At 43.6% G+C, this 16,301-nt stretch overlaps 1 protein-coding gene across 2 annotated transcripts in view; it reads left to right on the top strand.

Annotated features, from left to right (window-relative positions):
* Positions 1-16,301, top strand: part of LOC132424755 (kalirin-like) — a 458,669-nt gene that overhangs the window by 330,528 nt on the left and 111,840 nt on the right. For both annotated transcript variants that reach the window (XM_060010783.1, XM_060010784.1), the window contains exons 11-12: positions 2,597-2,788; positions 13,681-13,889. In XM_060010783.1, the coding sequence (XP_059866766.1) occupies positions 2,597-2,788; positions 13,681-13,889 (401 nt within the window). The remainder of the gene's footprint in view (positions 1-2,596; positions 2,789-13,680; positions 13,890-16,301) is intronic.

Consider the following 16,301-nt stretch of genomic DNA (forward strand, 5'->3'; position numbering starts at 1 on the left):
TCTTAGCACCTGTATCATGCCAAGAAACGTTAATCCCTAATTATTGTGCTGCTTGTCCCGTTTAATGCGTTGTCACATTATTTCTCTCAAGGGTGATTTTATTCTCCTTTGAGGCAATATACATCGTATATGTATCTGTACTCCTGAGACACCTACAGTGTTGACTATGTGTTAGGTTGACCAGCCATCCCGATTTTCCCAGGACTGACAGGCTTTCCAGGACACGGGACTTTCAGTGCTAAAACCAGAAAAGTCCTGGGCAAACCAGGACAAGTTGTCCACCTTACATGCAGCAGAAACTTCACTTTCGCTTTTTATTTACCTCTTATTGGTCCCAAACTTAACTTGAAAGCAAGCTTGCTTTGGCTTGGCATAAATTTTTATTTATTGGCTAGAAACTACAAAGTCACAACCTCAGGTTTTTTGGGGATTTCTTGAGATTCCCTAAAGTTTAAAGTGAAAGATTTGAAAGATCCTTGAAAAAACTCTCTCCCGTCCGCTCTGGGTTTATTTACTAGAAATTGCAGGCAACCCGCTAAGAGGCTTCCTTAACCTGGCCCACAGCCCCAGAGGTCTCCTCCCGCCTGTCATTTCCCATCTCTCCCGGCATTTCCATCATGACTCTGAGTACTTCCTTCATTTGCCTTCCAGAATCAATATACTCTTACTTAACTCAGTGGCAAAGCCTCTTTCCTCTCACAAGTATCATCTGTTTCTCCATGAATCCCCCAAGTGGAGCCGAAGGATTTTTCTTCCTTTTCATCCCCACTCCCAGCCCCAGCCCCATCTCACCTGCTCTGGGGACAGTGTTTACCTTGGGCAGTTTCTTGTCAGATGGCATTCCTTAAAGATCCACTAGGGCCTCTCTTGGCATCCCCTGAGGCCATGACAAGCGTTCGCTGCAAGCCTGCTCATCCTCTGCAGTTCCATCAGGAAGCTGGGTCAGCAGTCTCTGGGGTCTTCACCTGGTGTATTAGTGTGCTAGGGCTGTCATGACAAAGTACCACACACTGGGTGACTTAAGCAACAGAAATGTATCGCCTCACAGTTCTGGGGGCTAGAAGTCCAAGAACAAGGTGTCAGCAGGGTTGTTTTTTTCTGAGGAATATGAGGGAGAATCTGTTCCATGCCTCTCTTACCTTCCGGCGGTTTGCTGGCGGGCACTCTTTGGCATTCCTTGGCTTGTAGACACATCCCCCGATCCCCGCCTTCAGCTTCACACGGTGTTCTCCCTGAGCATGTGTCTGTCTCTTCATGTGACATTCTTTTTTGAAAGACAGTAGTTATATTGAATTAGGGGTCCACCCTACTTCACTATGACTTGATCTTAACTAATTACATCTGCAATAACTGATTCCAAATAAGGGTCCCATTCTGAGGTACTGGGGGTTAGGACTTCACCGTGTGAATTTAGAGGGGACACAATTCAACCTTTAACACCCAGGTCTTCAGGTGAATCTAAAGAACTCTATGGGGAGCGGAGGCCACTTCAGATATGTGCAAAGTAAAGCACCATACAGTCATCACTCCAAAATCCATTCTAGTTCTCCACTCACTTTGCGTTCGATCCTGACTGTTTCTGCCGCCGGATTCACACCATCACCAGTAACCACTTGTTCACCATTCTGTAGGTCATTGTGCCGCTATAGGGGTATTAAGAAATATAATGTACACCTGAGTCACCAACTCTAATCCAGGGTCTGTCTGGAGATCTTTTTTAAGGGAAGCCTAGTGAGGAAAGTTGTATCCGTGGCATACATGTAATAACTGGAATATAGGTATTGCGGAGGCCGTGACTCCATCCTGATGGGCAATAATTACAAGTTGGTTGCCTTTTAAACTGCTCTGGAGGATACAGACAGGGATTGGGGGGAGAGTGTGTGTGAGAGTGAGTGTGTGCATGTGTAAATGTGTGTGTGCCTGTGGTAGCTTAAGATAAACAAAATCACCAGACTCATCCCCAACCTTCCTGCGAGCTTTAAGCCTTTGCTGGGCGCACGGGGAGTAGCCTGCATCTCCTCACTCTGGCTGTGGCTGCTTCCTTCTGTCGGTTCCCTGAGTTGCTGACCCTTTCCCCTCTGAAGAGATAGCTCCCTTCCAAAAGATAAACACCAGTAGTTACAAGGGACTTGGGGGAAAAGTCGAGCAAGTCTCCCAGTTATTATTTCCCTGGCGTTCTCATATAGAGACCCAGCTGATCTTCGTGGAGGAGGTATTTCCAACTCTGGCAGTTACAGCCTGAGATGGGAGGGCAGTGATGGATCTCCGTAAGGGTAGGGGGTCAGGGCGCGCGGCCAAGGAATGGGGATTCTAGCATGTCTCCTCGCTTCTTTCCAGGCACGGCCCACCTGGGAGAAATCCCAGGGATGCAGAAGGCACCTAGCTAGCGCCCACTTGTTCCAAGCTGCCACGCAGGCTGCTGGCTTGCCGAGAGGCGGTGGGTGAGCTGGGCGCTGAGCTCCCCCGTGCCAAATCAGGGAGCTCTGGGCTCGGCGCCCACGCCCAGCTCTGGGCAGCCCGGGGTGGGTGCTGGGCGAAGGCGCGAAGCTCGGTTTGTGACTGCAAGTTGACTTTCCCTCACTGTCGTTGCTGGCAGAATACTTACACCAATGCGGACAAGCTCCTAGAAGCGGCAGAGCAGCTGGCTCAGACAGGGGAATGTGACCCGGAGGAGATCTACAAGGCAGCTCGGCATCTGGAGGTGCGCATCCAAGACTTCGTGCGTAGGGTGGAGCAGCGGAAGCTTCTGCTGGACATGTCCGTCTCCTTCCACACTCACACCAAAGAGGTAAGGGCAGCGAGCAGAGGAGGGGTGTTGGCTGGGCTGCTTTGTTCCAGCGAAGGTCAGGGCAGTTTCCTAGCCGCCGAGGTCTGCCTGGGGTCCTGGGTGGTCTGGGGATTACTAGCCTCCTAAGGTCGATGATATTAACAGTTTGCCCCTGATAACCTGAATCGAGGTCTCTACCAATACGGGGCAAAATTTCCTCCGCATCTCTCGTCAGGAGGGGGCTTGGGAAGGCAGGTGGTTTGGGGAGTCTGCTAGAGCATTTAGTCTGCAGCTGGAGGAATTTGGGGATCCCTGGTATAGAAATAGTCGCCGTAAGAGGCAATATTAGAGGATCAGAGACTCCCTTCCCACCCCACACCCAATTTTTCTTGGTTGCTGTTTCCTGTCAAAAATTAGAGTCCTGCAGAACTTTGATTATCTTTGCTACCAGCAAGGAACATACAGAGTCTGCAAATCTGTTCTATGTTTTTATTTTATTTTATTTTAAACAGAGGATTAAATCTTCTTAATGAGGTCTGCCACAGGGTGCTATCAAAGTGAAATGGTCCTCACCTTTCTCATCGTGGAGTGACAGCCATTGAAGGAAGGGGGGACTGGGGTGCCTTCCATGCAGGAGGAAGCCAGCTGGGCTTAAATCCGGTCCCCAAATCATTCACAAAGTGGAGACAGGAGAGGGGAGGATGGATCACGTTGCATTGTTGGCAGGGCAGAAGGGCCCATAGAGAGGAGGAGGGTTGCAAACGTGCGGTTGCTCTTCGGTTCTGATTAACACGGGGCACTCTGAGATTGAGTAAGTGGCCAGTGAGGAGGCACGTTGGCATCTTCTGTAATAACACCCTTGGCAGATGAACTCATTATGTGTGTGCATGCCTGTGTTCCCCCCAGGAATTCATTTGAATGGAGTATTAATTAAAGTTGGATTGTACCCTAGTTAATTAAGTTGATTTTTGATATTTGAAATGCATTAAGAAGCCTGGCTGTTACTCCTTCACAGGCTTTTCTGACACTTTGTAGGAATGAATGCAAATCATTGCAGTGCCTATCAGAGATAAACATGAAAAGATAATGTTTTCTAAACTGCGATTCCCCAGGCAGATGAAGGGCTGGGGAGCCCCGTGAAGCTGGCTCTGCTTCCTCTCTGTGGGACCTACGACCACTCTCTGATGAGTGTCTGCAGAGCAAGGGGATTAGCTTTAATCCAGGTCTTCCTGCCTGGCTGTCTGCTTGCTTGCGGCTCACCCAGTTCTTAATAATGGTCTCAGAAACCAAAGGCATGTGTATTCTCTTTTAATTATGAGCCTGTGGGTGAGAGAATGGAGTATGAATGAACAGGCGTCATGTTCCTTGTGAGGGCTGTGAGGGTGTTGGCTGCCTAGGGAGGTGATGCATGAGGTTAGTTTCCATGGAAGTGCCACTCCTGAAAAGGTGACTGAGGCTCCCAGGAGCCCTTTCTAGCGGCATCTCCCACCTCTGTACATGAAACTAGGAGGCTGGGATCCAGTCCAGATCCTGCTGCTATAGAACCCTGTGAGCTTGTGCAAATCACTGTGTCTCTGGCCTTGGGTTGCCTCATCTATAAAATTATGCAGTCGGACTCAATGGCCCTAAGGCCCCTTATGGTTCCAATGTGAATTCAAGATTCCTTTCTTTTTCTTCTCCTCCTCTTCTTCTTTATTTGATACTGATAATAATAATTAATAATAATAATAAATTAAGCCTGAGGTGATACAGGTGATTTACCTAGGCTAAAGATTTGCTTTATGGTAAGCACTCAGTGTATATTAGGTAGTAGTTTTTTCTAATTGAGTACCTACTAGTTGTTAGACACATACATCATCTCGTGTAATCCTCATGAGAATCTCACGATGACAGACTCTATTGAACATATTTTCAAATGGGGAAACTAAGGCCCAGAAAAGAACTTGTCTAAGGCTGCAGAGCTGCCAGTGCAGCAGAGCCTTGAGCCATCTCCCTAAACTCTGCACACATGCTCTTACCTGCTACCACACATTCTGTCCTCCTTTTTCCCTCTTGTATCTCCTCCTGTCCTCTGCTCTTCTTTCTTCTCCTTGCTCATTTTTCCTCATTACCTTTTCAAACCCCAAAGCAGGGGCTTGATGGGGAGGGTAGCTCTTAGCTGAGAAAAGCAAAGTGTTCCCAGGGCTGGGGGTGTGGCACACAGGAATAGTCGGGGATGCAGTTATTAACCATTGTTTTCCCAGAGAGCTTTCAAACCTTGCTAAGCCTGGGGTCTTATTTAAACCTGAGACTTGTTTTCCCACCGTGGCTCAGCGTATACAACCACATTCATATCAAATAGTACCAAAGGGAGCAGCATGATCCTGGGAGCAGGTGAAGAAAGGGAGAGGGAACTAAAAGGGATGAGCCCCTACAGTGCGCTTGACTATTTATCTGTCTAGTCGATAGCCATGAGAATTGTCATTTTTTATTCTAATTTTAAAGATCAGAGAAATTAATAATTTGTCCAGGGTCTTGTAATGAGGATGTCGTAAATGTAGGGACTGATCCCAAATCTGACTCCAAAGCCCATGCTTTTTCTCATTTGCCTTTCATATAAAGGCCAGGAAACAGAGACTTGGAGGACTTTTCTCCACCAGGGAATTCATTGAGACAGGAGGCTGTCAGGAAGTAGCATAGTCTCTTTTCTTCGGGACCTCAAAATGTGAGAGAAATTAGGAGCAGTCCCGCGTGGGTGCAAAGGGATGTGTGATTGTGAGGCTCTTTCTATTCAAGAGGTCTGCAACTCTCAGATCATACAGACTCTGACTTTTTTTTTCAGGATGGAAAGAAAAACATCATTTTGAGTGGCTATTGTGGAGGGGATGCTCACGGGGGCCATCCCACAGGACTTTATATCTGCATGTTTTCTCTCAGCTACTCTCCCATCCCCAAACTAGTCTGTCTGAGGCCCCTTTTAGGCAGAGTAGAGAATAAGACGTGTGTATGTGTGTACACACTTAGGCATATATGTTATACACACACCTGTTAAGTAAAGCAAGATCTTAGATGCCAGGGAGGTCAGATTTCCAGATCTAGATCTTCATTGAGCATGCTGTGTGCCTTTGGGAAAATTACGTACTCTCTGTTACCCTGTGATAATTATGTGATGACTATTACAAAATTGAGTAGTACAATACTAATACCCATTTTTTTCCTAGCAGAAAACTCCTCCCCCCCAAGTTTATTTTTAGAGCATCTCTAATGCTGGGTTAATAAGGAACTTGAGGACTCAACTCAGGCATCATTTTTCCTTGAAATTCTTCCCTGGGGCTTCCAACTTCCCACCCAGACGGGACAGGAGCACTGTGTGCATACCTCATCAAGATGCTGGGATCTCACTGAAGTGACTGGAGCTTCCTCGTTAAATTGGAGGTGCTCAGATGGAGCGTACACATGCGGGTTTAGATGTGTAGATACAGATCCTACTGTATATTTCTCCTGCTGTGTCAGATACATAGTGATGCTGAATAAATATTGAACAGGTTTACTTGACAATGAGAAATCAGTCGTTCCTCCTAAAAAAATAAAAAACAAAATTTAAAAAGGCGGGGAAGCCCATTCAATCACATGGTTCGTCTACTCCAGTTCTTTGACTTGAACTCTACAGACAGTGAAAACAAAGAATGGCAGGTGGGGAATCTGAATTGCCTGTGGGGTCTTTCCTCTAGAGCCTGTATGGCAGGCAGAAATGGATTATTAGGGCAGAAGTCAGCATCCTTGGATGGGCTAATGGAGAAGGAAGTCCCGTAGTTTGCTCTTTCCCTGTTCTGTTTAATACCTCTCAGGACACACCACCTCTCAAACCTTGCTAAGTGTGGGTCCTGTGCGATCCGGGTCTGTTAACTCTCGACTCCTTCCTCTTGACTCTACAGGCAAACTTCTGGCATTTTACTCAAGGCAAGATTAGTAGCCAAGTTTACTAGTCTACAAGTCTGTGAGGGAATTTTGAGTTGCTATGGATGTTTTTCTCCCTTACAGTAAATAGAGTGAATATTATTATATATATTATATATTCAATTATATTCGATTATAATTCAAATATAATTGGCCCTTCCTGATAATATAATATATATATAATATAATATATAATATAATATATTATAATATTCAATTATATAATATATAATCTTCTGCTCAGTTTTGCTAAAGATGTACTCTAATTAGGACCAGAGAGGAAACCGAAGGAAAGTGTGAAGAAGACATCCTCCAAGCTCATTTCTTCTGCAGATTGAAGAGTCTGCTTGATTCTGTTTGCCTGCTTTGTGAATTCTTGGTGACTAAAGGAGTCTGGAGGGTTAAAGCCTTCTAAGTACTTCACTGCAGTGTTATTAATAACCTTGAATACATTAGAAACCATCTAAATATTCCATGTTAAGTGACTCATTAAACAAATCATAGTAAATCTATAGAGTGAAATATTATACAGTTATTATAAATCACACTGTCAGAGATCGTGAATGGCATGAGAGAGGGCTTGTGGTATAACATATAAAAAACTGTATATCCACCATGGCCTCAATTTTGATCACACACATAGAATAAAGGCTAGAAAGCGGTATACAAAGAAGCTAAGAATGTTATGGGTGATTTCATTTTCCTTTGCATATTTTATTTGTTTTGTAAGTTTTCTTCAATGATATTTTCAATTGAAAATCAGGAACAATCTCAATAAATGTTATTTTATAAAAACAAGACTTCCCATCCCTACTTAGAGAGAAGAGCTACATAATAAAGAGAAGAGACAAACATGTGCTTGGAACCTTCTTAAGTACCCAGAACCTCAGCTATTAACACAAATTGTGCTGAACTTTCAAATGTCTTCTTTTTGCCTGGGGACAAGAGGCCAGCTGGCTGTCTGCTGGTCTGGAGAGCTAGGGGAGGATATAGGGAGAAGCATTTACCCAAGTCCTCATTTTCTTTGTCCAGGGAAAAGGCATTTGTAGCAAGTGTCATCTGCTCTGCAGAGATTGTCCAGACAGAATTCTCTCTCCTTGCTGTGTTTCCATGGAAATGCTGCAGTTGCTGGGTTTTCAAAATATCCATTTTTAGATATTTTTGCAATCATAATATGAGAGTCAAATTAACTAAGGAACGTGGCCAAGATAATCAACCTCAGCTCTTTATTAGGTAGTTTAATTAAATGCCCATTTCCATTTGTTTATAGCCCAGTGAAATCATTCTTTCATGCTGTTTCCTTCTCAAATAGGTACACACACACATACCACAAATGCCACAGACACTCACGTATATACATGTTTCTCTACTCACCCACTGTAGAACCAAAACTAAATCAGTCTTCAAAAGACATAATGGCCTCAAGAACAAAACAGCTTCATCCTCTATTTCAGTTGCCAAACTGATATGGTGTTTATTTAAGAAATAAAAGCTGGTAGTCAATGCCAAAGAAAAATGATTTCTTCAGAATGAGGGAGGGGCGATTCATCCTGTGGGATTGGTGCTCCTTTCTGCATCTCTGGGGGTCAGCCAGTTGTATCAGCACAATGGCTGCCAGAGCTGTGCAAATGGTACAGCCAATCAGCAGGAGAAGGTGATGGAGTAAAATCCTCTTTCCTTAACCAGTCATCCCTAAGCCTCATTATTTCTACAAATCTCCTAGTTTCTCCCTTCTTTGTCCCTCCTTGCCCTTTTCAGTTGCCCTTTTCTCAGGCTCCCCACTATGCAAGCAGAATGGGGTCCATGCACTGGTCCTTCCTGAACTCACTGGTTTCAGTCTTAGAGCTCACCTTATGTAGGGCATTGAAAGGCTGCCTTAACTCTCCCCCTGCCAAAGTTCTAGAAATTCTCAAATTAGGCTCATTCTTTTGGATGTAGGTATTTTTGGCCACAATTACATGTGTTCTCTGAGAGAAAGGGCACATAAAGCCATCTCAGTGTATATATCAACATGGAACAAATAGTTATTGCCAGAGAGCAGAACCCTGAAAGAATGGTCCTCGTACAGGTGTGTTTGATCAAGAAGAGAGGGTCTGACAATCCTATTTCTACGTTGGCTCCATCTGTAATTTTCCCTTTTTGTAAGTCCATGTCAGATTTGGGGATCAAAGTTATGCTTGTCTCATAAAACAGGTTGGGAAGTAAATACTACGTTTTCCTATTCGGTAGAAAAAATAAAAAAGAGGAGAGGGTCTGGAAATGGGTGAAACAGGAGGTTCTTTCTGGGGAGCAGGTGGGTTGATGGCAAAGGTGCAGTGCTAATATGTTAGACTCTAGATAAGCAGAGGGTTAAGAGGATGTGGAAGACAGTAGGAAGAAACGTGGAGGCTGCTCCCAAGCTGCTTCACTCACTCCATGATTTCACCTTGTTCTGGCAATGCCTTGTGATAACTTGAAGTGTGAGATCATTCTGACTCAGTCTCATCGGCTCCTGATAATGAGTAAAGTAATAATAGACGTGGCTCTCTGATTTGTATTCCTTTCGAAGCAGTCTAGGTATGCTCTTCAAGGATAAGTCAGATAGAGACATACACAGAAGGAAACCTACAGGAAATTTAGACAGTAGAAAAGTTACAGCCCAAGGAATGGAATATGGATCCTTACTCATAGTTCAGTGACACTGACGTTTACGTTCGTTCCCTTTATGCTTCAGAGGTGCTTACAACAAAGTTATGAGCATGCGATTTAAGCTTGTTGACACCAGGGGGTGACTGTGTGCATGTTTCTCGGGATTCCCTGTGGCTCCCTACTCAAGCTTTCCAGGTGGTAAATAGTAACTTGGTGGTGCAATGATCCTTGAACCGTTGCGAACTTTTGGTGTCTTGGTGTGAAAGCCGTGATTGCAGTTCTTCAGTTTAGAGAATCATTTCTATTACTACCCTCTTCTTTACCTCAGTTTCTGAAGAGAAACCATAGCGTGTTAGAGTTGGAAGGGATTTTAGAGATAAGTGAGCGAAATCACAAACACACACCTACACAAACACACTAATGCACCTGCACTTTAAGTATGAAGTAATTGAAGTAAAGTAGTTTTCCCATGAGTATAGAACTAGCCAGACAAGGGAAGAATCAAGAATTATCTCCAGTAAATATCAATTCCATTCAACAACTCCTTTCTCTCTGGGTTGTTTTGTTTTGTTTCTACAGAAGGAAAAATAGAGAAAAATGTCACTAACCCTTTGTCTCTGGTGCTGTAATCCCCTTGCCTTTCTCTGAGTCAAATTCCCTAGCAATTTTATTTGACATTTTATCCTCTTGAAGGTAGACTGGCCCCTTCCTTTCCTTATCAGGCTGCTGACCACTGGGCTGAGCGGCATCTAACGTTGTACTTGATTGTTTATCTCTTAGCTGATTTTCCTTAGCAGTAGGTTTAATCTGCCTTAGACAAGAGTTTCTTTATAATATAGTAGACTATATGGCCAGAAATCTGAGAAATCAACTTCAATTCATTAATCAGAGAATTTTGGTGGGGAGGACACAGTTTTTAAATGATATTGACTCCTGAGGTCAGTGTATTATCGGACGTACCCAATCTTTCTCTAGTCTTTTTGTTTGTAACACTGACACCTCATCTTTGGCAAGTTTGGTCTTTGACTGTCCCTACAATTTAGCTGTATGACCACCAGGCGGAGGGAGTGTCATGAGTCATGGTGGATTTCCTCAGAAGAGAACGATGCTGACTTTCTTCCCTAGACCTACACCAGAGGTGTTCAAGTTTTTGTTAAAGAGGGGGGGAAAAAGGAACTCCAAGCTGTGAAGCCATTAAAATAGCTTAAGGATGGTACTGAGAATAAAATTATCCTAAATAAAATAAAATTCTCAAGATATCTGTAAGCCTCTGTCTCTTATTCCTGTAATGGGAGTGCCAGCCTCATCCTGAGCAATCTTCCATCTCAGTGCCTGTCCTCCGTTGACACATTAAGTTTATTTTTCTTAAGTGCCCTGCTTCTTGTCCACAATTTTAATCTCTCTCTCTTCACATAGTCTTTTCTTTTCTTGCTTTTTTTTTTTAAAGAAATATCTGGACTTTTCAGTCTCTAGGCTTTCTTTAGATATCCCAGGACAAAGCTGCAAAAACAGAAAAGAGGGGCCCAGCTCATCCTAGCATATTCGAAAGACCAAATCCAGTATTGATCTTGTGCCAATTTCAAAATGAAGGAGTATTTCGAACTTTCCCTCTGTCTTCTACTGGGAACTAGAGGTGGCTTGCATGAAAAATACCTTTTAAATATAATAATATCTAGCACTTGCATAGCACTTACTATACGCCAGGCACTGTTTCTAAGTGATATAATACATCTGTGTGCGGATGTCTGTGTGTATGTGTACAAATAAATACATATGTGTATATATTTATTGGTATATATATAAGTTATGTAAATGTAGACTGTGTATATATATCTGCATACACACACGTATATCTCACTTATTTGTATGTATATGCACACAGACATAACACACACATATATATCAACTTATTAGTAATCTTTACAACTCTGTGGGTGTAAGAACTGTTACTGTTCCCATTTTATTTACAAGGGAAACTGAGGTGCAAAGACGGTAGGTTACTTACTCAAGGTTATATAGGAAATATGTGGTAGAACTGGGGGTTGAAACCCTTTCGTTATTTCCTTCTTTCTTTCTTCTTTTCTTTTCTTTTTTCTTTTCTTTTCTTTTCTTTTCTGTTCTTTCTTTCTTTCTTTTTTTCTTTCTTTATTTTTTTAATTGAAGTATAGTTGATTTACAATGTTGTGTGGGGTCTGAAACTCTTAACTACTATGCTATATCGCCTCTCTATACAATAATTTTTCAGAGATTCCATTATCTCATACCCAAGGACTTCAGCACATCTGGAAAATGGTTTTGCTCTAGGCAAAATGACAGCCAGAAAGTCTGAAGTAATTTTAAGTTATAGTGACCAATATCCTGAACTTCCTAATTTCATACTGGTTTGAAATGTATACATTCCTACCTGTAGGAATATGTATCCCAGCTTAAATGGTCTGGAAAACTTGTTTTGTGTTTTACAACAAAAACTTATTTGTAAAGAAAATAAACTGAATTAATTACAACCAGACACAAGCTACTAAATGACAGGAACACTGAATAATAATAATTCGTATTCCTTATAGCTATCATCACAATGTTATAGGCTTATTGATAATGCTATTTGTTTATTTAAAGCATTGATAATAAGTAAATAATTTATTTTGCATAATCTTTGAAGTGAGCAGGGCAAATCTTATTCTTCCCATTTTGTAGATTAGGAAACTGAGGCTCAGAGAGGTTTTTGCCTGTCCAAAAAGAACATTCTTTATACCCCATTATTTGCTACCTCGAGGGCTCGTTAATCTTGTGAACTCAACCTCTTCTGCTGCACTTAGGGCCTTTCCTCTCTAAAGAACAAAGAATAACTTGTCCAAGATCTGAAGACTATTTTTGTCTCTCTTTTAATCCCTTGTTCCAAAGGCCATACCATGATTTATCATACTGAGAACCAACAAGATGAAATAGTATTCTTAAGGTGAATATTTATCCATGGTTTTCTTTTTGTTTTTTTTTGTTTGTTTGTTTGTTTTGTTTTTTTGGGATACGCGGGCCTCTCACCGCTGTGGCCTCTTCCACTGCGGAGCACAGGCTCCGGACGCACAGGCCCAGCGGCCAAGGCCCACGGGCCCAGTCCCTCCGCGGTATGTGGGATCCTCCCAGACCGGGGCACGAACCTGTGTCCCCTGCATCGGCAGGTGGACTCTCAACCACTGCGCCACCAGGGAAGCCCTATCCATGTTTTTAACATGGGAGACTTACAGAATGTTAGAACCATAAGGTAACTAACCATTTTATTTTATGCTCTCCCCAGCCTATTTTACACACGAAGTCTTGGAGAGCAAAGGGTATAGTGATTTACTCAAAGGCACCACAAGTTATAGGAAGAACAGAGGCTACAATCCACATCTCCTGGCTCCTTCTATGAATTTTTTCTCTCTACTGGCTTTTCTCCTGGTAGAGCCATGAGCTTATCTTTCCTGCTAGTCAAGTGAAGATTCCTTGTTTCTAAGCAAACATCAGACTCATCTTTCCCTCTACAATTCATGCAAATGCTCAATGAGAGCAGTTAGAAGAGGAGCACTGTGGCAGGCCACTGGAGATCTATTTTCAGTATGAGGAAGAGCTATTAATAAATGAGTTTTCAGTAATTCAATTCAACTCCATCATTTTCGGTACTTATTCCATTCAAAATGCTATACTTAGCTCTTTTAAAGTTGTCTGACCAGTAATATCATCCTGACTGCATTTCATCATCTTGAATATCATGGGAGAAATGTCTCATAGTTACATTGAAATTAAGATAAGCTACGTCTTTAGCATTCAACTTTCTAACCAAGCAAGCAATCCTGAAAAGAACAAAATAATTTAGCATAGCACATATTTTCTTAATTAATCTTCACTTGGTTCTTACTGAGTGTCACATTCTTTCTTACATATTTGTAAAATCATGATACATTTCTAGGAATCAGCATCTAGCTACCTGGAGGAAGTATACAGAGCTGTCCTTTATGAAAGATGAAATAATGTTTGTCCATCACCAGTTTCCTGTTCTTCCCAGTCGCTCAAAAATGAGTGAGCTTCCTGCTCTAAGACCACAGTTTCCCTAAACCACTGGGAAGTAAGGCTGAGGGTGGATCCTGTCCTTCAGGAATGCCAGCACTAATGGAGTAAACTTAACAGAGATGCGTAGTGAATACAAATACAGAAATGTAAACTGACCGTAGGGGTGCTGATTAGAAGGACAGTCTGATACCGCACTGACTGGTTGAGGGTAGGTTGGGTGACCTCAGTTCCATACTCTTGCCCTTAACCCCAGCCCTGGCCTCTCCCACGTGCCCTGAGTGGAGTCTCTGCTCTCTCCCCCGCAGCTGTGGACATGGATGGAAGACCTTCAGAAGGAGATGCTGGAGGATGTCTGTGCAGACTCAGTGGATGCGGTCCAGGAACTGATCAAGCAGTTCCAGCAGCAGCAGACCGCTACTCTGGATGCCACACTCAACGTCATCAAGGAGGGCGAAGACCTTATCCAGCAGCTCAGGTCAGCGCCTCCCTCCCTGGGGGAGCCCAGCGAGGCCAGGTCAGCATGGGCAGTGCTTTCCAGTGGGAAATGCCTCGGACTAGACGCGAGATAAGTCATCATGTTCTGGTCTTGGCTCAGCCGCAGCCAGCTTTGTGGTCTTGTGTGAGCTTTGGTTTCTCCATCTGTCAGATATAAAAGTGCCTGCACCACACCCAACTTGAATTTAGAGTGGAAGAGTCAGTGGAAAAGCTCTGATGGTTCAAAGCATTATGTATCATTGAAGACATTATTCAGCGATCAATAAGTAATATAAATACAACAAAAATTTAAATAAATAGTATCTTCATTAAGAATGATGGCATATTTGGTCATGTGGAGAAATAGCCATTGTGGAATATAGTATTATGTGGCATCTGTTCTCAGGCTGCCTCTGAACTCTAGTGCTCCAGTTGGGGAAATGTAACCCCAAACGGTTGCCTTTGGCCCTGTTAGAATGTAGGGAGTGTGTGATGTGTCCCACTCTGCTCTCCACTTACCCACATATGACCTTTCCACCATTCCTTGCTGCCCAGAAAATAAAACTCCTTCTCTATTGCCCTAAACAAAAATAACTAGGAAGGGATCTTAGAAAATCCTACCTGATACCTTATATTCATTTAGAATCATCCACACCATTGCCTCCTTTCTGTTGGCGTCAGTGTCTAGTTTCCTGTCCCTGTCAAGGGCGTCGGCTCCTCGGGTAAAGTGTCATGAGGCCTTGAGCAAGCCCTCAGCAACCAGCCCTATGCCCAGGTGCTGTGTAAATCGGATTTGATGGTGCTGATGATGTCTGCCTGCGGGGACTTGTTTGTAGCCTCAAATCACTGAATGCTGGGACCTCTGCCAGCTCTGGACAGAAATAATCTCATCAACAAGTCCCAGGACAGTCCTGGAGCCAGAGGGAATTACTTCAGTTGGAGAGGGCTTCCCCACCACCCCATACCAGTTGTCCAATTAAATAAACAATGAGAGCTTACCTTAAGATGGCCCTGGCATGTTTTTCTGTTGGATTAATCATTTCTATTCTAAACATGCACATGAGATGTTCTGAGTCCTCTTTTGCATACCAACGAGACAGCCTCTTTCCCTTCTTCCCCCAATTCACCGTCATGAATATATAATATGTGACAGTTTTGTCTGCCTACCTAGGAAACTCCGCTGTTACTTGCTTCTGAAGAAAATTCCAAATAGTAGGCAGCCACTTAACCTCTCTTGGCCTCAGCTGCTTTGTCTGTGTGATTAAGGGGTTCACTTTAGGAGCTTGTCAGCTCTAGAATTACATGACGGCTTTTACATTTTCTCTCCAAGTACTTTTCACAAGCTTGGCTAGCCTCTCTGTGGGGCTGGGGCTGTGGAGCTGCCACTCGCTCTTATCCCCTGCCAACCTTGCGCCATACCTGAGGGCTGAAGGCTACTCAATGATGGTAAAGGCAACGAGGTTGCTGACGCCTGTCCTACAAGTTTAAGTTCCACGGACTTCAGAGAGGACCATAGGCATGTGACAAGAACCACTGGCGACTGTTCGTCCCCCCACCAGTCTGATGCTAGCCTGGACTCCCCTCCCGATATCAAGACCAGTCAAAGAAAAAAAGCAAACGATGCCTAGTGGACATTGGCAGGATGCCTCACACACACCAGTGCACACATCTTCCCTAGGCCTCCACGACTCCTCTGGCACTGATCACCGGAGCACCTAAGGTGTTTTTTATATCATCTCTGTGATTCCTAGTGAATGTGACACTGACAGAGATGCTGAACAAAGTGACCAGAAATCATCCTCTTCCTTCTGGAAGCTGGGCGATAGAGAAAGACTGAGGGGAGCTGTCAGAAAGAATAGTCACATCCGCCCTCCTTAGCAAATGCATAATACACAGTGTTGAGTACTCCTCTTGAGTTCTTTTCGTGGCTGGGGGAAGCTGTGCAGTAGTGGGCTTTCATGCCCAAATAGGTCAGGGTGAGAAGGGAGGGATCAGAAGCTCTCTAGATGACAGAAAGGGAGGCTCTTGACAAACTGGCTTTATGCTCCGTCTAGAAATCGTGTGAGCTCAGATACCATTGCTTCTGAGACAAACACAGGCCAGAAGGACCTGGTTTTCAGAAAGGCTGCTGATGAGACCATTCAAAACTAATGCTTTTCCCCTCTGACTTCTTAAACTGTGTCAGAAACTAAGGTATCATGAGATAATGAATGTGCTTGTTTATTTCAAGTTTTAGGGCTCTAGCTTACTCAGTCAAGGCCCTGTAGAATCTGAACTTCTTGAACTCCGCAGTTTTCCTATTATAATGGACTCTGGAGGTGTCACCACCACCTCAATTGTCTAAGCAGATCAATACGTTTATCTCTTGGTTCCCTCTGTGGCATGCCACCTCCCCTTGCTTCTTTTGTGTAGACCCTCTCTGCTCAGAAAGCCCACCCCTCTCATCTACTCA

The sequence above is a fragment of the Delphinus delphis genome, chromosome 4, assembly GCF_949987515.2.
Source record: "Delphinus delphis chromosome 4, mDelDel1.2, whole genome shotgun sequence".
Lineage (NCBI taxonomy): Eukaryota > Metazoa > Chordata > Mammalia > Artiodactyla > Delphinidae > Delphinus > Delphinus delphis.